At 45.8% G+C, this 22,860-nt stretch overlaps 1 protein-coding gene across 1 annotated transcript in view; it reads left to right on the top strand.

Moving 5' to 3' along the window:
• Positions 1–22,860, top strand: part of POLA1 (DNA polymerase alpha 1, catalytic subunit) — a 2,033,948-nt gene that overhangs the window by 866,619 nt on the left and 1,144,469 nt on the right. The window contains exon 25 of the mRNA XM_086934515.1: positions 9,738–9,884. Within this exon, the coding sequence (XP_086790641.1) occupies positions 9,738–9,884 (147 nt within the window). The remainder of the gene's footprint in view (positions 1–9,737; positions 9,885–22,860) is intronic.

Consider the following 22,860-nt stretch of genomic DNA (forward strand, 5'->3'; position numbering starts at 1 on the left):
GGATTTCCTGTTTGAGACGCTTAGTTCCTCTCAGAGAGCCACTCGTACCTTACCTATGCTAAAAGGTATGTTGAAACACACTGACAAGATATTTCAAGTTCCTGTGAGTATAAGAATAATTGCACCTAGAGTAGAGAAAAAATATAAACCTTCACCCACCGACCTCGTTTACATCCGAGGTCAGTTTGCCCTTAAACTCTCTGGTGGTATCCTACGCTCGCAAGAGAGTTAACTCCCAAACCACTGGTAAGGCTCCTCCTCCAAGCTCTGTTGGCTTGCTATGATAGGAAAACTCATGCAATTTTTACCTGACCAACAGAAAACTAAGGCTAATGACTGTCTCCAAGAAGGTAAACATATCATTAATACCTCAATCAGGTGTACCCTGGACGCAGCAGATACAGCAGCTTGTACAGTAAACACCAGTGTACTCCTACACAGACATGCTTGGTTGAGAATCTTAGGGTTCAAGCCTGAGGTGCAAACCTCCATCCTCAACCAACCATTCAACAAAGAACATCTCTTTGGTCCAACGGTTGATACCTCGCTGGAGAAGATGAAAAAATACATGAAGGTTGCAAAGTCCATGGAGGCTTTGCAATTGCCTGCCACTAGGGGTTCCTTTCACCGCTCCTTTTAGAGGGGTGGTTCCAAAATGTATCCACCGAAAACCCCTCCTCCTCTTACAAAGGCAACAGCCAATGCCCCTCTTCAAGTGGTAATTTTAGAGGTGGTTTCAGAGGAAACAACGGTAAGGGAAGAGGCAGAGGCATGCGCACTTCCCCCGCAAACAAACAGTGACTTCCTTCCGTTACCCCCGATCATTCCACTCATGTCGGGGGACGTCTCTTTCAATTCCTACCTGTCTTCTAATTCATTCACCTCAGACAAGTGGGTACTACAAATTATCCAATATGGTTACTGCCTGGAGTTTACACACACTCACCCAGATATTCTTCCAAGATCCCATGCAATGTCACCAGAACATCTTACCCTTCTAAAGCAAGAAGTTCTCTCTCACTTGGAAAAACATGCTATAGAACCAGTCCCATTACAATATCAGGGAACCCGAGTATACTCCCTGTATTTTTTAATTCCCAAAAAAAGACTGCTCTCTCAGGCCCATACTAGACCTCAGAACTAAATATATACATTCAGTCGGACCACTTTCACATGATCACACTCCAACAAGTGCTCCCACTCCTTCAGCAAGGCAACTTTCTGTACACTCTGGACTTGAAGGATGCCTAGCTCCATATTCCCATTAACCCTGCTCACCGGAAATACCTCTGGTTTCTAGTAGACGGCCAACATGATCAATTCAGGGTCCTCCCATTTGGTGTAACTACTGCACCCGGGGTTTTCACCAAATGCCTGGCAGTATGTGCGGCTCATCCAAGAAGACTGCGCATTCGCGTCTTCCCTTACCTAGATGACTGGCTTATAAAAGCCAGCTCGCTGCAAAGCTGCCTATGCAACAGTCAAAGAACAGTCCAATTGCTTCATGACCTTGGGTTTACTGTGAATCTCTCCAAGTCTCATCTCCAACCATCCAATACACAACTGTATCTACAAGCCACATGAGACACTCAAAAAGCTCTAGCGTGTCCCAGCCCAGTCAGAATCCGCAACATGCTGACTCTAATGTCTCAGTTTCAGTCACAACATTTGTTACCAGCTCGAGTTTTCATGTAATTGATAGGAAAGATGGGGTCTTGCATTTTAATCGTTCCTTACGCTAGACTCCAATTGCGTCCCCTACAGGAATGCCTAACACACAAGTGGAACCGGGCTCAAGGTTCGTTATCAGATCTAGAGTTAGTAGACGGCCTCACTCATCACTCTCAGCAGCGGTGGAATACAAAAAACCTTTCCAAAGGAATGCCATTCGTTGACCCAGTTCCACAGATAGTGCTTACAGCAGACGCTTCGCTCACCCGTTGGGGAGCTCATCTGCTAAAACATACCATTCAGGGCATGTGGACTCCAATTCCACATAAACAATCTAGAACTGCTAGCAATTTTTCTAGCGTTGAAAGTTTTTCAACTTCATCTAGTAGGCAAAGCTGTCCTAACCGGGAGGACACACACTCCCCTGCTCACAATTAGCTCCGAGCATCCGGAGATGGGCCATACCTCACAAAATAGATCTCCCTGCGGAACACCTTCCAGGAGTAAACAACCACATTGCAGATCTTCTCAGTCATCAACAACAACAGATCCACGAATCGTAACTCCACCCTCAGGTTCTCCTCCCGTTATTTCAAATGTGGGGCTTCCCAGACATAGATCTGTTCGCCACTCACTTAAACGCAAAATGCACAAACTTCGCATCCAGGGATCCACGCCCATTACCCAAAGGCAATGCACTATGGATGAACTGGTCAGGGATATTTGCTTACACTTTATCGCCTCTCCCACTCGTTCTATTAGTGGTTCGGAAGCCCAAACAGCACTCCGTGACACTAATCCTAGTTGCTTCCACATGGCCCAGTCAACCCTGGTTCACAACCGTCTTGGAGTTGTCAGTAGTTCCCTACCGAAAACTCCATCTCACTCCCGTTCTCGTTCACCACCATGGAGGGATAAGGCACCCAGATCCCAGTCATCTCAACCTTGCGATCAGGCACCTGAAATCTTAGGGTTGGGCTACCTCAATCTTCCCCAGATTGCATGAATATCAAAGAGGCTAGCCTACCACAAGGGCATGCTATGCAGGAAAATGGAAGCGGTTTGTGATTTACTGTAATAACAATCAAAAAAATCTGCTTGACGCTTCAATCCAAAACATCATTTGTTACCTATTACATCAACAGTGCTCCAATTTAGCGTATAAATCAATACCCTCACATCTTGCTGCAATAGCTACATATCTGCAGAACAGACATTTGTCTTTTTAGAGTGCCTGCTATTGAGGCTTTCATGGAAGGACTCAAGAGTTGTTCCTCCCAGACTTCCACCTGCTCCTGTGTGGAATCTTATCATCCTTACAAGACTCACGGGTCCTCCTTTTGAGCCATTGCATAGATGTGAACTGCAATCTTTCACTTGGGAAGTAGCTTTCCTCATAGCTATCACATCTCTGAGGAGAGTGGGTGAGCATCAGGCACTGACAGTAGAAGAAACATTTTTACAAATACATCAAAACAAAGTGGTTCTTATGACTAACCCCACATTTATACCTAAAGTCATTTCTGCCTTTCATATCAACCAATCTGTTGAGTTGCCTGTGTTCTTGCCTCAACCAGATTCTGTGGCAGAACGTGCTCTTAGATGTAAAAAGAGCGTTACTATATTACATTGATAGAACAAAATCTTTTAGAAAGACTAAGCAACTTTTTGTTGCTTTTGCTCCACCACATAAAGGCAATCCAGTATCAAAATTGGGTATTGCAAGGTGGATAGTTAAGTGCATTCTAATATGCTATTCAAAAGAAAAACTAATGTTAACAGTTCCCCCTAGAGCACATTCTACATGAAAACTATGGGCTTCTATGACATTCTTAGGAAATAGAACCATAGATGACATATGCAAAGCTGCACCATGGTCCACACCTCACACATTCACAAAACACTATTGTGTAGATATGTTAGCAAGATAACAGGATAGAGGGGCCAGGCAGTTTTACGTACATTATTTCAAACCACTACAACAGATACAGGTTAGCCACTGCTTTGAGAAATAACTGCTGTATAGTCTATGCATAGCATATGATCTAAAGCTCAAATGCCTTGAACGGAAAATGCTACTTACCCAGTATGCATCTATTCTTGGCATATAAAGCTGTATAGTCCATCCACCTCCCCAGTTACCTGTACCTGTTGCTGTAACATCTTACTTGGATACATGCACTCATGTACATTTCCTTTTACTACTCTTGCTAACTCCCTTATCAGCCTTTGTGGGGAAAACAGTCTTAACAATGGAGTCGATGCCCATGCGCATTATTACCGGAAGGAGGAGTCACCTACCTTGTGACTGGAAAGACTTCTTCGAAGAAAAACAAAGTGCAAACATCCGGACCCAACACTAGATGACGATTTATGCATAGCATATGACTTTACAGCTCTATATGCCAAGAACAGATGCATACTGGGAAATTAGCATGTTCCTTCTTCCCCCCCCCCCCCCCCCCCCCCCCCCCCTGTAGATCCATTAGGTCAGACAAATTAGTCTTGCCTATCGTTCAGCCTCCCCATTTTCTAAGCATGCTAAAGCGATTTTGGGAAGATGGTTTGACAATCCATATGCAGGAGATGCATGTTTAACTTTCAAAGGGTGCATTTGAGCAAGTATAGGCTTGGCAAGGGCGGACTGTTATGTGCACCACGTCCTCATCCCGAAAAAGGGTAGGTGCCCGACAGACTTTGGATCTTTACCCACTGAACGCCTTCTTGCAGACGGCCCTATTCAAAAAGCTCATATTGGTGCAGATTGTCTGGTCTGGAACCAAGGGACTGGATGGCGTCTTTGGATTTGCATGACAGACACATTACTTACCTTCAGTAACGCCTTACCTGGTAGAGACATGATCTAGCCGCAGATTCCTTACCTTTGAATTTCCCAGGCGTCAGACTGGATTTGAAAGGTGTTTCTTTGAGCATTACCCTTGCGTGCGGGTAGGTGGCATCTGTTGGCTCTGCATGATGTCATCATAGTCTCTGCCAGAAATGATATCCATGTCCCCTATATGGATAACACCTCGGTGCCTGACAGTTACTTTTCACGTCTTTCCACACCAAGAGCATGGGGCCATGAGGTGCACTGACATTGGTGTATTTCTCAACAACTAGGGCCCTGAAAGGGAAGAGGCCAGACCCTAACAACCTTTTTGCAATGCGGGGAGGCTGGGTGAGTCCGTAACAAATCTGCAGCTATATCATGTGGTACCAGGTAAGGTGTTACCGAAGGTAAGTATCTTGTCCATCTGATAGACCTCTAGTCGCAGATTCCTTACCTTAGAATAGATAACCAAGCAATACCATTCAGAGAGGAGGGACTACAAACAAATTTAGACCAGGAAGTCCTGCAGGACAGAGTGGCCAAAAAGGCAGTCCCTTCGGACTTGACTGCCCAGGCAGTAGTGCTTAGTAAACGTGTGCAGGGATGCCCAGGTTGCTGCATGACCAATATCAAGGACTGGAACACTAAGTTAAAATGAAGTGATAGCAGATTTAGCTCTGATGAAATGAGCCCTTAAGCCTTCAGGAGGCTGCTTCATGACCATTGCATAGCAAATTTTTATGCAGAGGACGACCCATCATGAGATAGTCCTATTCGGCACCGCACAATCTTCCTTTGATCCAACATACCACACAGTTTGTTGTCCACCCGGAACTAGTTTGTACGATCAAGGTAGAAAGACTACCCTCTTTTTGGGTCTAGATGATGAGTCCCCCCTCTTCTTTAGAGGGATTCGGAGGAGCGTAGAAAGTAGGCAAGATGACGGATTTCGCCACATGAAATGGTGTAACCACTTTAGGTAAGAAAGAGGCCATAATGCGAAGCACCAGCTTATCAGGGAAGATTTTCAGGTAAGGAGGCTTGAATGACCAAGCCTGCAGTTTGCTCATCCTCCTGGTAGATGTTATCGCTGCTAGAAACTGTTTTGATGGTAAGCAGCCGGTGGGGGCGGTTGTGCAGGGGTTATAACGGAGTACACATCAGGAAGGTGGGATCCAAATTAAGGTCCCACTGATGCATAAGTGGCAGGTGGAAACATATATCTAGCCTCTTAAGAAATCTATTTACAATAGGGGCTTTAAATGAAGAGGGTTGGTTTGGCAGCCTCAAGAACGCAGACAGGGCAGAAAGGTACCATTTGAGAGTGCCCAGAGCCGTGCCCTGTACATAAAAAACTATTTTTCTTAGAAAATTATTGCAAAATAGCATGATGATAAATCTATGAAAAACAAAAAATTTCCAAACTAATGTAAAACAAAATTTTATAACTTGAGTAAAATTAACAGAATTATTTTGGGGGGAATAACATGTAGTACTCTAACCACAATCCAAATACCATTTGGGGAATTAATATCTTATGGCAGCTGTGGACTTGGAGAGTATTTACGGTTTCAACTCCAAAATAAGCACCATTGAGAAAATGGGTGGCCAAATAGAATATCCCCACTTCAACCTAAGCAGTAGTAGGAAAAGTGTTGGACTTTGGAAATTTCACATTTATTATTGCATCTCCAGATTAACCAGCTTTAGCGTAAAAGCAAAAATGAGGATACACAATATTCTTACAAAATATAAAAAATACAATCATTAATTTAAAGCAAATTAGATTAGGCAGCAAAAATATATAAACAAAATATACTAAATAGAGATGTTTGTCACAATTTGAAAAATGTATATTTTATAATTGAATGAATTTACACTAATAAACCATAACATTTCATTTTTTAATCTTATATTAAAAAATGTAAACTTTTATTTGCAATATACAATATTGCTACAAAATATTGCACTAAATTAAAATTTTAAACAAATCTATTTAAATTACAATAAAAATAAGTATTTAATTATGTATATATTAATACACTACCCACCCAAAATTTAAATAAAGCCAGCAACCCAAAATGACATTTAGAGATGTAGGTAATTTTAATAAATTCAAAAATTTCATAATTACATTAGAAAGTTTAAATATCAACAAATACTAAAGAAACGAGTTTAAAACTCTACCAACCAAGAGCCCTATAAATAAAACCCAACAACTTACCTTGTACTTTGATATAAGCTTTCCTTTCTGCCATTACTCGCTGTAAATCACTTTGTAACTGCTGGTGATTATTCTTTTAGCTTTCGAAGGGTCAAGATAACGTCCTACTTGTTGCAAAGCTAAGCAGAATTGATGCAGTTTCCTTGAGCTATAAACTGAGAAAAATGGGGTCCCTCAATATAATTGATGGTGTGGTATTCGGCGGTGTAGAGTAAAGGAGGGGATTGGATCTTCTACCCTCAGCTTCTTTCTTGGTGACAAATAATTACCTGTGGCTGTCCACTGGCCAGTGTTTATGTGGGCATACACCGTTATGTAAACAATCTACATTATGCATATTATGATGATAGACACTTGGTGATGTAAGTGTCTCAGTGCTTGCTCTAGATGCGTTAACCATAATCTTTTATAATGGTTGTGGATCAGATTTGTAAATGCTGTGATTTCATTGAACACATCTCCTGTAGCTTCACCAAAGGCTAATTGATGAGAGTACTATTTTAGTCTTTTAATTAGACTTTCTTTATTTTGCACTTTTTTCCTGTGGACCCTTCGTAGCTGTTGGGTTGTGGTAAACAGTTCTTCAAAACTTGGCCTCAAGTTTTACGTCATTTCTTGACTAAGGAAGAAGTCCTACCAATTAACAGTGTTGACGGCAATAAGGACCGTTGCAGTTTTAAAGCATTGTTCTGAAGAGTTCACATTGTTTAAATATTTGTTGTTCTGTTTATGTAAGACTAAAAACATTTTTACTGTACAATATTGTGCTTCTATTCTCACAACTCGCCCCTTCCTGGACCTTGCAGCCGATGAAGATGCTAACATAGGTGTTTGATATATGCTATGGTATTACTGAATGCTGTCGACATGTAGAAGATACTGTTGTGAGGATTGAAATATATGAAGTCTAATGGAATCACATAGTTGGGCTCGAGGAGTCTAACTGTGGCTAACAGGACCCATTTATGATATTGGACAAACAAATCAGGGCTACTGAGAATCCTTTTTATCTTGTGACTTGAATAAAGAAGCTTTCTAAAGAATGAGGAACTCTTGTGGATGATTGGTTGTGCAACCTACACTGCAGAAAAGTCGAGAATTACTTGCCTACTGATAATCAAGTGTGTGTGCTGGTCATGTTGGTCTAATTTCATTCAGGGTGATACCCTTATAAGGAAGGATAAGTGACTGTCCTTCCCGATTGGAGCACCACATTAGGGAAATTATATTCACTACAAGTGATAGTGCGAGCTTCTTTTCCTCAGTCTCATTTTCTGTAAATCACTCTAAATCTTAAACTTGCTTTCTTCCTGGCAATTTCTTATTAATATATTATTCAGTACTTTTTTTTTTAAGGAGTTAAAGTAAATCGTGGTGGTTATTACCTCAGGCCAATGTTAATTGAGCATAACACTTGGAGTAAAATGTTCGGAGGTAGCCTGGCAATCGGAACATTTTCCTTGCGGGCTATAGTTACCTCTATGGACCAGTAGAGCAACAATTTTACAGCTGCAAGCTGACAAGTTCAGCATTCCTTGGTCTGATGGTTGGCACATCACCGGCATCTAACACACATTTCAGTTTGCTGATGTGCCTCTAAACACTGCAGAGCAGCTTTTTCAGCAGATTTGTCCACTTTCATTGTCTGCTGGCCCCTCCCCACCCTCACCAAAGGGGCAATGTAAGCCCTAAATGACATCAGAAAAGAAGAAACAGACATGTAAAAAAAAAAAAAACTTCTCTGCCACATTTAGGCATGCACTTCCACTTTGAGGTAGAGGGGTACGAGTTTGCACCTAGTAAAAGTAGCTTCTGGTTAAAGAGGAGTGATTAGGTAAATTCACTTCTCGGGATGGAAGGATGGGTTGCTAATTACCTTATTGCCCTTAGCAGCTGGACAGCAATGGCAGTTAATTACATTCCCATCATTACGGGCTCTCATCTGTGACTAAAGCCCATAACTGTGGGGGAGTGTAAAATACATAATTGCCCACAGTTGCAAGCAAAAGCACTTATTTCTGTCTACAGATCCAGCTTGTGGTTTCCATTGAACTATGTTTCATAATGTTTCAACCATACTTTATTTATAATGACATTTTAAACTTCACAGTAATCTATCCATTCGCCTGTCTTCTATTGCGAATCTCATCCATGGAAGGCTCGGGCAGACCTTTACAGAATAAATCCCAAATCATTTCTGCTTGTAAGTAAAGCACACTGAAGACGCCTAGACCGACAACACTTGATTGGATGGCCAGATTGCTCTGAAGGGGATGAATACAACCAACTGCTTCTGTCAGTTTTTTTTATAGGATTTTTTAAACCTGTGCTGGGAGAAGTTGCTGTTCTTTGCACGTTAATTCACAAATATCACTTTTATCTTTATTTTAACATTGCCACTTCAGTAGATAGCTTTGTGGCTTTCCTTTGCACCTCTGCAAAACTAGACACTTGAACCAAATGCTAAAACAATCTGTGTTAGACTGTCGTATTGTATAGTGCATTTTCTTTTTAGTTAAGAATCTATTTTTCTTTATATCCTGTTACTCACTATTGAAAATATTGACTTATGGGAGTCTTAAGATAATATAAAAAATCCAGTAGGAAGTAATTGGTTACCCCATGAAGTAATGTTTCCTACTGATACAAATCTTGCATGTTTGCAATCCTTTCACTTCCCATCTATGAAAACACAATGGTAACATTTTCTCATCCACCTGAAATTAGAAAGAGTCTTTTATTGAGGTCTAGGACGTGTGTGGCTCCATACATACCTGAAGCAGCCTCATTTGTAGTTTGGGTAAAACACATTGCTTTTCTGGTTTGCTATGTTTTGCACCTGCCAGAGATTGTGCATCAAGAGTATCCTTCAGAAATAGTAGTGAACTGAATAGCCTTTAGTTTATAAATGAGTGTTTGTATTATAGACCGCTATAGGAATATATACAATGGTGATTGCTTTCTTCTGTTTTTTAATAGACATAAAATTATGTTTATATTGCTTGCTAGGCGGAAGAGGATGACATTCCTGAATTGCCAGATCCAGACCTGGAGCTTGGAATTTTGCCCCGTGAAATTAGGAAGCTGGTGGAGAGGCGTCGCCAAGTAAAGCAACTCATGAAGCAGCCAGAATTGAATCCAGACCTCTATATGCAGGTGCGTACTGGTAAAGCTGTAGTAATCATACCCCCAAATGAAGGAAGAAAGGAGTCATGGGGTCTCCAGCATGCATGGGTTACTCTTTCTGCTGCACCAGGCTCCGTAAACAAGTGTCACAGAACTGGCTCTGTGCTCACACATCAGGGTTTTTTATAAACAAACATCAAAGACCATGTGAACGAATACTACACAGATATAAGATATACGTATTTGTGCAAAGGAAGGAAAAACAGCTGTGGGTATGTCACATTAAATCATCAAACACTTTTGCTTGCTTTCTCTTCTCTGGGAACGTTCCAATTCCCCTTTGTTCCCAACCTTGAATACAACCTATCTTATCTGGGAGCAGTCTGCTCCCAGCCTTGAGAAGAAAGACAACAGTGCTCAAACAGTTGACTTATTTGTCTTACATCGAAGAGAAATGAGTTTCATCCCTATTCTCAGTCAACCCTAGGCAGCCTTTAGGTTCTGTTTGTGTCTAATAGAACACTGCTGTAATGCTTCCATGCTTTTCAGGCATTTTACATGTAACCTCTATCTGCATTAATATCATGACCTCCTTCTCGGGTTGGGAGAATCATCCGGAATAAACCTCCTCATTACAGAAAAGTGTTGTAAGACATGGCTTAGAGAGAGGGCGCTATTTAAATGTCAACGCTTTACACTCCTTATGATCCACTTGAACGGCACTGTATTCCAATACAAATACCGATAAACCACAGAATTGTATTTGACACCCAAAGCAAATGTGTAGTTTCCGCAAGACGTGTCCAAGGTTTAGTATTACTATTCTCCTTGTACATTCACGAAAGTCAGAAAGATGACCAATGACATCTGTCATAACAATTTTCATCCAGTATGCATGTACAGCATCGGTCCCCAATAAGAAGGCACACCCCTCCCGCTAATATTTAATCGATGGTAGTCTATTTTGTTAAGTCACCAACATATTAACTGTACCTTCTATGATAGCAAGGAGAATCCTGCAGTTGTAGAGTTTGCCAAAGCTTCTAATCCCAATGCACCCATATCAATATAGTGGGCATTATTAAAGGGGCTAAAAAAGGAGTATAATGCTAGCAAACATTTTCTCCAACCATGTTACCCTTTCATTCACGATATTCACCCACATAGCATTTATGCTTAGTATTGTAGATGTTGATGCTAGGCAAAAGTGGGAGGAAGGATGCCACAGAGGCCGATAAAGATAACTGTTACTTTCATAAACCCAGTACTGTCCTAAAGTGGCCCTAGAACCAGTATGCAGCTATTAACAGTAATGTTCACAAACACAGCATTAAATGAAACTAGAACATTGTGAAGAGCAGCCATGTAGGAAAGTGCCTCTTTTGGACATGGTTAGCCCCCACTTTTTGTCTGTAAAATGATTTCGTTTTGACTGGAAGTGCACAGGGCTCCTGGCAACCAGGTCCCCTGTTAAACTGCTGTACCGTTGCGTTCAACTTCAAGCCACACAGCCATACAGACCTAACTGTAGCATCAAACAGCATAATTCCAAGCAAACCAGCTTGATCCAAAGTAATCCATATTTATTTAACAATAGTCTTCAAGTTCGCAATGGTGGCAATGTGATTCTAAATTTTAAATGCAGAATAAATACCCATCCAGGCCTTTTATTACGGCATCCATAAATTTGTCTTTGTGTATTCAGTATAAGACATGTTTATTTTCCCCATTTTTCCTCTTGTCAATAAAACACAATTCCGTAGTTCCAGTGAGGTGTCTGAATTGGGTAAGGGAATTAATATTGCTAGGTTTATTGTAGTACATCTGTGTAATATGTTGGGAGCGGACAACAATATTAGCTCATACTTAGTCAATTCGGAGTTTGTGAGATGTTGGGTCTTAATTTGACTCCGCAGTGTGTCTATGAAATCGGGTACATGTAGTGCATTTCCCAGCACTAAGCTAACACATTGTTCCACTAATGCAACTGCTGCCGCTCGCAGACATTTTGGTAAAGCTGCGGCTACTGAATCTAATACTGCTGAAAGGTATGCAAAGGTTCTATGATGCCCCACATGATTCGGTGTTACCACTGCTAGTGCACATTACTCTTGCGTGTGTAACCAATGAAAAGGCCTTGGTATAGTCATCTGGGAAATCCAGAGAGGTACGCCTGTTTCAGTGTCCGTAAGCACTGTTCATGAGTTGGTGTCTGAGCAAGGATCTGAAATATTGTGGGTTAATTCCTGCAGAGAAATTTGATATCCAAAATAACCAGCCATCCCTAGGAAGAACTGAACTTCGGACTCTGTGGTAGGTATGGAATGGTGAAAAATGACCATCTTTGTTTTGGGGCAACATCTCACCCCAACCAATCGCACTGCAATATTGTGCCATCCTAGGCGAAATCTTTATAAACGTACTCCTTTTTGTTTCAATATTTATCCTCTCTTCTTTTACTCATTATTCTCATTCTTGACCTAGCATTTTCACTCTGCGTGTGGAATTTAAGCAATTTCCCAAGTTTCTTGTGTTCTCACTGTGTCCATCCGGACCTCTGCGAAAGACCACGATTAGAGCATATTTCATTCAGGGCAGCGTTTATTTTTTAAAAACCCACTGCATTTTGTGCTTAAAAGCACTTCAGGGGTCACTACAATCAATAGGGAACAGCCAACTATTAATACAGTAACATTTGCTACACACATTTTGCTTTATGCTCCATTCTTTCAATATTTTATAACAAAATAGTCTTTTACTGTTAAAACATGAGCCATACCCCTCCCTTCTTCCCAACAAGCAACAGCTTACTTCTTGCGCTCAAAACATGCCAATGTCACAACCCTCTCTCCCTCCTGATCCTGTCCCTCTCATCCCTTTTTCTTGGTACAAGCCACATTCGCCTCTGCTTTCCGGAGTTTCAGTGCAGTGTGTTTAGGCTTAACAACTCCCCTCCACCTAAAAACACTGCACCCACCTTTATAGGGGTATCTAAATGGTCTCCCACTGCACTTACCTGTGGAAAAAGTCTTGCTTCTCCTATCTCCATGTGAGAATCTTCCTCTGCCGCGTTGTCTCTGAGGGTAAAAGGTCTGGTTTCCGTAGAATGAAGATTGTTGGTGTAGGAAGGTGGATACCTGACTATGGTTACCCCAGATTTTTTGCCTTGTGTTTAGCTGGTTTTCGACTAAGTTGGCCTGGTTCCCTGCTAATCAGGGCCCCAGGCTATCTGCTCTCTCTGTAAAATGGATTCCATGTACCCTAGGTGCATAACTAGATTGGCTTGGGTCACCTTATCAGCCCCTGTACAGAGCACTATAGGTGCCCAGGGCATAGGTGCATCCAAGGCCTACCAGGGGCTGCAGCATATCTTTTGCCACCCCTGGCTGGCAATCCAAAATTGACACAACTGGCTGATCACTCAGCTGGGGCAAGGTGGTGTAATCACCCCTTGCTTAGATATAGTATGCCTATATCTAAACCTAACTGGACACATATAAACCTATGAGCCACTCCTATGGCAGGCCTTAACAAACCTGGAGGCAGAGTGCGTGGTTTAATGTGAGACGGTGCTCTAGCATGAGCTGAGCCTGTCTGCAGCTGTCGGGACCAATTCCCTTAGCTGTTCCGGGATAATGCCAAACCATATACTATTAAGTGCATTATAATCCTCGCGGTTATATTGTAACTTTGGTTTCGCTTTATCAAAACATGTCGTGTAAGGTGTCATACGAATTGGATAGCCAGCCAGGGGCTGCTCTTGTAAGCATCTCAAAATTTTTGTTGATGGCGTCATTACATTTTGTATTAATATTCTCATTAAAAGAGATCATGGCTTTCTCCATGGCTTTAGAAACCATTAGTTCTAGTTTGCCTTAGAGTGTGGGGTCAGGGCTAGAAAACATGATAAGGCAGGAGCACTGTTCAACAATCTCCCTTGAAAATTTCTTGTGGTATTAATTCAATTCAGGGTAGTATGACTCAATTTATGTGCTAATCCTACCTTAAATCGATCCTAGGTTAATGAGGTTTTCCCCGTTTTTTTTTTTTTTTTTAATCTAATCTGTGCGGAGTAGATCGATGTTGTCCAAACTCTGCTATTATATTTGGTCTATTAAATGCAGCGTTATAGATATCCAAGAGAAGAATATCCCGAATAAAAAATGTCCTACTAACGATCGTCAGTCATCGAAAGAAATAACTGTAACTGACACTTGCCGGTAGTAAACGGCGCACGCTGCGTGCGCGCGGTTGCTAAGAGCCTTTCCTTTCAGGCCGGCCCCTCCGCAGTGCGATCGGGAAGACGCTGCGGAGGTGAGAGAAATTAATTCCAGGTCGGAGGGTGAGGTAAACGCATCAGGGGCATTGAAGGAAGATGAGACGGGCCGTGCGCCGGTCCCGTATTATAAATCGGGCACAGAAAAAGGCTAAAGCGCGCTCGCGTTTTGAAAGACGCGATTAGAGAAAGGGGGCATGAAACGTGCAGATAACATGTCCCGGAGGCAGAAGGCCGTAGTATGTCTTCCTAAGTCAATTGGAATTAAATAAGTCAAATTGTGGATTAAATAATATAATGGGCACATGCATACAACATAATATACATAAAAAGGCATGATAAGAATGACAATAGCATAACAATAACAAAATATCAATGAAAGGGCGCATGTTAGGGTCAAGTGGACCCAAACACGTCGCATAAGTGCTTAAAAAGAATTTGCATAATGTTGGCCTCCGTGTCATGCCAAAAAATCTTTTCTGAATTCACATGCCGTCCATTATTCCACCATCTAGTGGTTGGGTCCAGAATTGTATTTCTCCTTGTATTTTTTTTCTGTGACTTGGCGTGACATACCACCATTTGGTTTTCTCTTGTGCCATCAACTTGCTTCCTCCGGAAGCTCCCACTTCAGCCATCTTCAGATTTTTTTTTTCCGCTGTTGAGCCTGGATTGATACGGAAGGAGCTTTAAGATTTGGAGTGAATAATCAACATCAATTAGGTAAAAATCTTCAAGAAAATATAGTGCAACTAATCAAGGTACTGGACTTCGAATCAAGGTGCCGAATGGCGCCGAGAGGGAAAGCGACAACCTTGTTGACGAGAGGGGAAGCAACAAACTTGTTGACGATTGAAAGGATAATGGGCATACAGGGGACTCCCTGTGCATGGTAATGGACAAAGCACCTTTCTAGTTTTGCCAAAATTGTCATTGCAATACACCCAGAAGGACCAACTTCCAGTCTGCAACTCTGCTTACCGATGGATCATCGAAGTGAAGAGTGCAACACATGTTGGCATTCTTTTTTTTTTTTTTTTTTTTTTTTTAATAATTTGCATTTTAAGATAACTCAACAATACAATCATGTCATTTTTATCGCACATTTCCCGTTCTCCCAATTTCCACCTCCCCCCGTACATCTCTAGCTAATTCCATGTCAGTGTAGACCAGAGTCCAAAGTGCAATAGTACAATAGTCCTTTGTATTCGGTTGTTGTCTCCCTAGATGACAGATACATTCTGAATTTCCTTTTAATTATGCAATCTTCATAGCCCACCATCCAGCCCATGGTATTTTCTCCATTTGCCCCAGACCTTACGGAACTTCTTCGGGCATCCCCTCGCCTTGTAAGTTACTTTTTCAGCAGCCATGTAGAGATCAAGCCCTCTCCTCCATTACTCCACTGTTGGTGGTTCTGGCGCACCCCAATACTTGGCTATATCCCTTTTGCCCATCACCAACTCCAGAACCAAAAAGGTCAGCAGGGGACGTGCTAGGTCTACTTTGTTTGTCATGCCTAGAAGGGCCAATTTGGGCTCCGGGTTCGATAGGGGTCTCCAGCACCTCGCTTAACTCTGTGAAGATAGTTCCCCAGTACCCGTGAATTGTTGGGCAGGTCCAGATGATGTGGTAGAAGTCTCCTCCCGTGTCCCTGCATCTAAGGCACCTAGTGTCTTCCGTCCGTCCCATTTTATAAAGCCTAACTCTGTCATAGTATGTTCTATGCATCACATTAAACTGGATAAGCCGCATTCGGGACTTAATGGCCACCTCCCTGGGGTGCAATGGGACCATTTCCCAATCTATATCCTCCATGTCTCCCACCTCACTCTCCCATGTTCTCCTGAGTTTCTCCAGGTCGCCAAGCATGTTGTTTGTTAATTTTCTATATGTGAGTGATACCGCCTTTTCCCGTATCTGTTCCTGTAACAACCTACCTTCTAGAGGTGCATAATCCGGGAGCTCGTCTAGGCGTATCTTTTCCGCTCTCCAGGCATGTCGTAACTGGGCATATTTGCAAAACTGCGTGAGGTGCAGTTCAAAATCCGACCTCAGGGCTGCGAATGATTTCAGGTCTCCCCTTGCCACCTTGTCTCCCAGGGTGGAGATACCAATATCGTCCCACCTCCGGAAGCCTTTTAACTTGTTCAATTCTGTGAGCCACACGGAGTGCCAGATTGGAGTCTGTCATGTGGGTTTCTTTCCCGAGCCCGTGCGGCTCATCGCCTTGTTCCACAGTTGCAAAATATTACTCGTAGCGGGGGGGAAAGCTGTCCTCGTCTGGCACCCCCATATAGGTAGTACAGCAGTGGCCTAGCTGAGAGTTTGTCTCTCAAGAGCATAGGTAGGATGGTCCGCCGGTGCCTGCAACCAGTCGTTGATCGGGGCTATAGGTTCCGCCCAATAGTATGCCTCCAGATTCGGGAGCGAGATCCCTCCACTCTATTGATGGCGTTGGAGTGTGCTACTCTGGGTTGTTTGCCCAGCCATAGGAAGGACCTAAGTTCTGCATGTATTCTCCCCCAAATAAAATTCCGATAGAGGGTAGTACTCATTATGCAGGGCATATAAAAATTGTGGTAGTGTAATCATCTTGAACATAGCCGCCTGGCCCAGTATGGTAAGGGGGAGCTGCCTCCACCGAGTCGCGTCCTCTATGAAGTTCAATATTATTCGTTCTACATTCCGTTGGTAGGACTGTTTACGATCCAGGGTAACATATACTCCGAGGTATTTAAACCCTTCTATGGTCGTCAGTAACCTTTCAGGAAGGTCCGGCCAGCTTCCCCGTCCCTTGGGGTCATAGAGGACCGACTTGTGCCAGTTTACCTGGTAACCCGCGTGTCTGCCATACCGTTCCAATTCCAGAAACATCTCCGGAATTGTGGTCTCCGGCCGTGTAATGTATAGGAGGATGTCATCCGCGTAAATCGATATTTTTTCCTCTTCGGAGTCCATCTCATTTCGCCTGAATCCTCTAATGGCTACATTCTGGCGCACTCTGGCTGCCAACACCTCTATCGTGAGAGCGAACAGGAGGGGGGACAATGGGCAGCCCTGTCGGATTCCCCTTCGGACTGGGAATTCCCTCGATAAAGCCCCATTCACTCTCACCTTAGCTCTGGGTTCTGTATAGAGCAGCAGAACCCATTTCCGGAATTTAGGGCTGAAACCGAACTTCTGCAGGACACCTTCCAGAAACGGCCAGTGGACATCGTCGAAAGCTTTCTCAGCGTCTAGGGATAAGAACCAGTGTGGATCGTCCCTTCCTCCTACTTCTTGCAACAATTGTGGGTGCGCCGGAGATTTAACCTAGTGGCTCTTGTCGGGAGGAACCCTGTTTGGTCTAGATGTATTAGTTCCGATATCACCGAGCGGAGTCGCAGTGCTAGGATAGTTGCCAAGAGTTTCGCCTCTATATTCAAGAGGGAGATGGGGCAGTACGACGCAAAATCGTCTTGCGGCTTCCCTTCCTTATGTATCGGGACTATTATTGCCATACTCCGATCTGGGGGAAGTCTCCCCTCTTGTAAAGCCCCTTCGAATAGCCCTTTCAGATGGCGTGTCAGGAGGTCCGCCGCACGTTTAAAAAACTCTGCCGGGAACCCATTGGGACCCGGGGTTTTACCCGGTCGGAGCCTAGCCAGGGCCTCGGTAATGTAGTCTAAAGTGATGTCAGCCTCTAGGCCTTGATGGGCCTCCGAAGGCAGGGTCAGTAGTTCAATCGTTTCCATGTACTGTAGCGCCTCCTCACAGGTCCCCAGGTCTCTGGCCCGGTAGAAGCCTTCATAATGGTCCGCAAATGTCTCGGCAATATTTGCATCAGATCTTATCAAAGCTCCCGTAGGGTCCCTGATTTGCTCCACCCATCTCGCTGCGCGCTCTTTTTTACTAAGCCACGCCAGTAACTTGCCCGACTTATCCCCCACATCATATAGCCGTTGTAACGTGGCTAGTGCCTGGGTTTTGGCCTCTCCCGTGACCAGCTTGCGGTACTGTCTCTGCGTGTCTGTCAGTCTCCTGAGGGTCCCCGTCTCTTTCGAGATCAAGTATTCCCTCTCCAGGTCTAGAATACTCGCCTCCAGTGCTACTGTGTCTGCTTGGAGCTTCCTCTGTTCAGCCCCCAGTCTATTTTGAGCCCTGTCTCGCATTACTGTTTTTAGAGCCTCCCAGAATGTTACTTTGGAGTGGACCGTCCCGTCATTGTCGGCTACATAGACCTTCACGTCTGCTCTCAAACCCTTCAATACATTCACATTTTGTAAGTCCCATGCCATCAATCTCCAGGGCCCTCTACTCCCATCTCTTCCCATTGCCACTCTTGCTAATAGTGGAGAGTGATCAGAGATCCCTCTGGCTTTATATTCCGCCGTGTCATCTATTGCCAAGTGTTGCCTGGACATAAAGATGTAATCCAGCCTCGAGTACACTTTATGGGAGCCCGAGAAGGAGTAGGTCCTCTGATCTGAGTGTAACCACCTCCAAATATCTGTGAGTCCCATGTCCGTGATCATTCGGGATAGGGGGGTCCATGTCCGATATCTGGACGCCATTCCCGTCCGGTCCAGCCCTGTGTCCATCACATCGAGGTCCCCGCCAAGAATCTGTAAAGTGTCAGCCGTATCAAGGAGAATATCTACTATCTTCTTAAGCGTGTAGGCCTGCAGTTTCGGGGGGGGGGGGGGTGCATACACTGAAAGGATCATATATTCACGTCTATTCCAAGTCCCCTTCACCCCCACATAAGTCCCCTGTGTATCTGTCCATGTTTGGGCTATGTGAAACGGTGTAGTCTTCTTTGCAATTATGGCCACCCCTCTCGAGCCCGTAGTGTATCCTGCATGTGCTAATACCTTGTATTGTCCCCTAGCTAGGAATGCACAATCTGTCCCCTTGAGATGTGTTTCTTGCAGCAGTTTTATGTCGTGGCTCAGCCTTTTCATGTAGGAATTGACCAACCCCCTCTTAATCTTACTGCTGAGCCCATTGACGTTCCATGTCGGGACGCTGAAACCCCTTTGGTCTCTGTGATTTGACCTATTGTCACCCGTCAGTCTGGCTTGCGTGCAATTTAGTGCAGTCGGACCCTGTATGGAGGAGTCTCCTGGGATACTTGAGTATACGGCTAGCATGACATGATCGTTTCCCCATCCCTGCTCTCTCCCTCTCTTCCATCTCCCTAACTACCCCCCCCGATGTCTACCACCTCCCTAATAAGATGCATTGAACAACCCCAACTTTCCCCCGCTCCCCCCTCCCCACCTTCCTCCCCCTTCAGTCCCATCATCTACCTCCCTCTGTGTTGGGACTTATTGGCAGGAAAAGGTCTGTCGCCCTCCCTGATGTCCCTCCCCTCTGCTGAGCTACCCCAACTTGTCAGACGAACAAAAACTAGTAAGGATACTTTCCCACAGTGCCCACCGTTCTATGTCTTCGTGTTCAGAAGAGAAAAGATACAATAACAACCAAAAACTACTTATAAAAATAACAATTGAGAGGCGTGTGAGCCACTTGCGTGCCGCCAGTTGGTCCATCCGATATCTCGTCCATGCAGCTGTTTTTTTGGTCAAGTATTGAGGTCCTTGCCCTCGCCCTGCACTGGAGCGCTTTCTGTAACTGGGACCCTCTCCAGGTCATTGATGGCGGCCACCAACGGATGGAGTGACTGATCTTGCTCCTCTTCGCTCCCTGTCGTGGCATCTCCGTTGTCGTCCTCTTCCTCAGAGCGTTCATATACAGCTAGTGCACGAAACCTGGAACCCGCTTGGGTGTCCCGACGCGGGGAGGCAGGGTCCTGGCTCCTCCTAGGAGTCCTATTTTGCGGAGGGTACAGCGTCTTTTGTGTCTTCCTCGTCCCCAGTAGTCTGCGCCTTCGCTGCGGTTTCACCATCTCCCATAGGTTTCCAGTTGAGGGGCCCTCCATCGCCGCGTTCAGCCCACCTCCTTCACGCCTCCGAGGCGGTGGACGTTCCTCTAGCCATTGCCAGGCGTCATCCGGATGAGTGAAGAAGTGCGTCTTTTCCTTATATATTACTTTAAGTTTAGCCGGGAAGAGGAGCATATATTGTATCTTCAGCTCTCTAAGTTTGGCTTTCACTGTATCGAAGGAGCCGCCTCATCTTCTGCACCTCTTGACTGTAGTCCGGGAATATCATTATCTGGGAGTTCTCGACCCTGATCTCGCCGAGCTTCCTGGCTTCTCACAGGATCGTATCTCTGTCTGCGAAGTTGAGAAACCTCGCTATGATCGGCCTAGGCCGTCCCCCAGCCAGAGGTTTGGCCATGAGTGCCCTGTGGGCCCTTTCTATGATGAAACAGTTGGAGAATGTCGCTTGGGGCAGGGTTTCGATCAGCCATGTGCGCAGAAACTCCGCCATATTGGATCTTTCGATCGCTTCCCTAAATCCCACAAAGCAGAGGTTGTTGTGTCGCGCCCTTTTTTCCACGCCATCGACCTTCCATTGCAGTTGTTTATGGGAGTCCGTCAGTTATTTGACATCTTTCTGTAGGGCATGTATGACATCCTCTGCTTCGCTCAGCCTTGTTTCCGCCGTGGTGACTCTCTCCGTGAGGTTTCGGAAATCCTGTCTTAGTAGGTTGACCTCCACCCCCACCTCTCCTATTTTCACTTCTAGGGCCGCTCGAGAGGCCTGAATATCTCCATGGACGCCTGTATCGCTCCCATCAGAAGGGCTGTGTCGGAGGTCGCTCCGAAGCCCTCCATAGCATTAGTGGGAGGCGCCACTGCAAACCTATCTATGGGTCCATGTTTCGGGGCCTTAGGGATCGTGTCTTTCTTCCCCATTCCGGCCCGGTCCTGCAGTCGGGGAAGGGGTAAGGCGCGGTCTGCGCTCTTTGCGCGTTCCGGTCTCCTCTCCGGCCCTCCACCACGTTGCCTCTCTGTGGGCTCCGTCCGACGCTATAGAGGCCGTTCCTATCCGCCTTTCAGCTCAGTTCTGGATGTCTAGGGTTCCACACTGGTGGGGTCACTCTTCGCCGTGCAGGGCTACTCGCCGTGTCCAAGGCACGCAGTACGGCATGGTCGTCGCGCTATTAGGGTATCTCGATGCCATGGGGTGAGCAGCGCGGAGCCTGTATTGCCTTGGGGCCGACCACGACGAAAAGTCGTGCCCAGACTGCCGGGCCTTGACGTCGAAAGGCTGGGCAAGAGCGGTCCCGTAAGCGCCTCGAGCTCCGGCAGTCGGCCCGCGCCGTTCACGTTCCCGGTCGAGGAGGAGGTAAAAGCACCAGTCGCGGGGCCACAGTCATCGCAGATCGGCGAGTCAACACTATTCGTCGGGCTCCAAGTCCTCAGGAATGAGGCACAAGAAGTCGAAGACAACATCGCTCTTCCGACTCTACCCCCCCCCCCACCCGCCCTCCCCCCCGACGCTCGGGCGACGGCCAGCTCCATACCCACCGGTCCCTGGGCTGAACGCAACGCTGGAGGAGATCGATGCCTTCTTCATTGCCATGAGTCAGGTCCTGCTGTGGCGCCTTCGGGCCCCACGGCCAGGACCCCTCCACCGGCGCGGACCCCCAGGGTGTCGCCCCCGAAGCCGTCCCCGGACGACGTCATCCCTGGTCCATCCCTTGGTCCGGATCCGGCGTTGGACCGCCGGCGCTCGACACTGCATTCGATGCCGAGAGAAGAGCAGTTCTTCTATGATCCGGCCCCATCCTTTGCACCTGACTATCAGGAGATGGGAGACTAGGAGGATTGGGAGGGGTCTGAGGACCCTCTGGCACGGGAGTGCCAGTCGTATCAGGACTGGGCAGTGGATCTAGGGGAGGCCAGTGGTTTGGACACTTCGCCCGACACTGGCTTTGTCTCCCCTCCTACCGTGGCTACAGAGGATGGGGCTGCTTACAGCGCGGTGCTGACGAGGGCGGCCAAGGCCTTGGGTCTTGAGCTCCCTGTCGCGGCCGTGAGGACTAACCTCCTCACCGAGGTCCTAAAAACCGCAGGCATGCTCTTCGGAGAGTCTACTGCCGTTTAATGAGGCCCTTTCTGACATTCTGTTGGGCACTTGGTCCAGGCCCGCTACAGGTCCGCCTGTAGATCAGAATGTGGCCAGGCGCCACGACCCGGCCCCGGGCGACCCTAACTTCCTGTCCACCCACCCCACCTCCGAGACCCTGGTTATCCAGCCTTCTAACTCCCAGACCGCATTACCGACTGCTCCACCTGATCGGGAATCCAAAAGGTATGAGCAGTTCGGTAAGAAGCTGTTCTCCTCACTTAGTTTGGGGTTGCAGTCGGTCAACACCGCTTGCCTTTTGGGCCGTTATACCCACTCTCTGTGGGCCGCGGACGTGCTGCCAGCTTACCCGGAGGAGGCCCAGGTCAAACTCGCTCAAGCACTTGCGGAAGGGCGGGATGCAGCACGATATTCAATCCGATGTGGGCTGGATACCACGGACTCGCTGGGCATGGCGATCTCCACAACGGTGGCGGTTCGCCGGCACGCCTGGCTGAGGTTCGCCAACTATTCGGCTGATGTCCATAACTCTCTCATGGACATGCCGTTTGATGGCTGTCGCCTCTTTGTCTACAAGGCAGACAGTTTGCTTGAGCGTTTCAAGGACTCCAGGGCTACGGCCAAGTCCTTGGGCCTGTCGGGCCAGCGCTAGCAAACTTCTGTCTTTCGTTCCTTTCGTGGCCAAGCAAGGGGCGCCCCCTCACGTCCTACCAGCCACGGGCTGCAGAGCAACATCCTGCGTGGT

The sequence above is a fragment of the Lissotriton vulgaris genome, chromosome 8 (assembly GCF_964263255.1).
Source record: "Lissotriton vulgaris chromosome 8, aLisVul1.2, whole genome shotgun sequence".
Lineage (NCBI taxonomy): Eukaryota > Metazoa > Chordata > Amphibia > Caudata > Salamandridae > Lissotriton > Lissotriton vulgaris.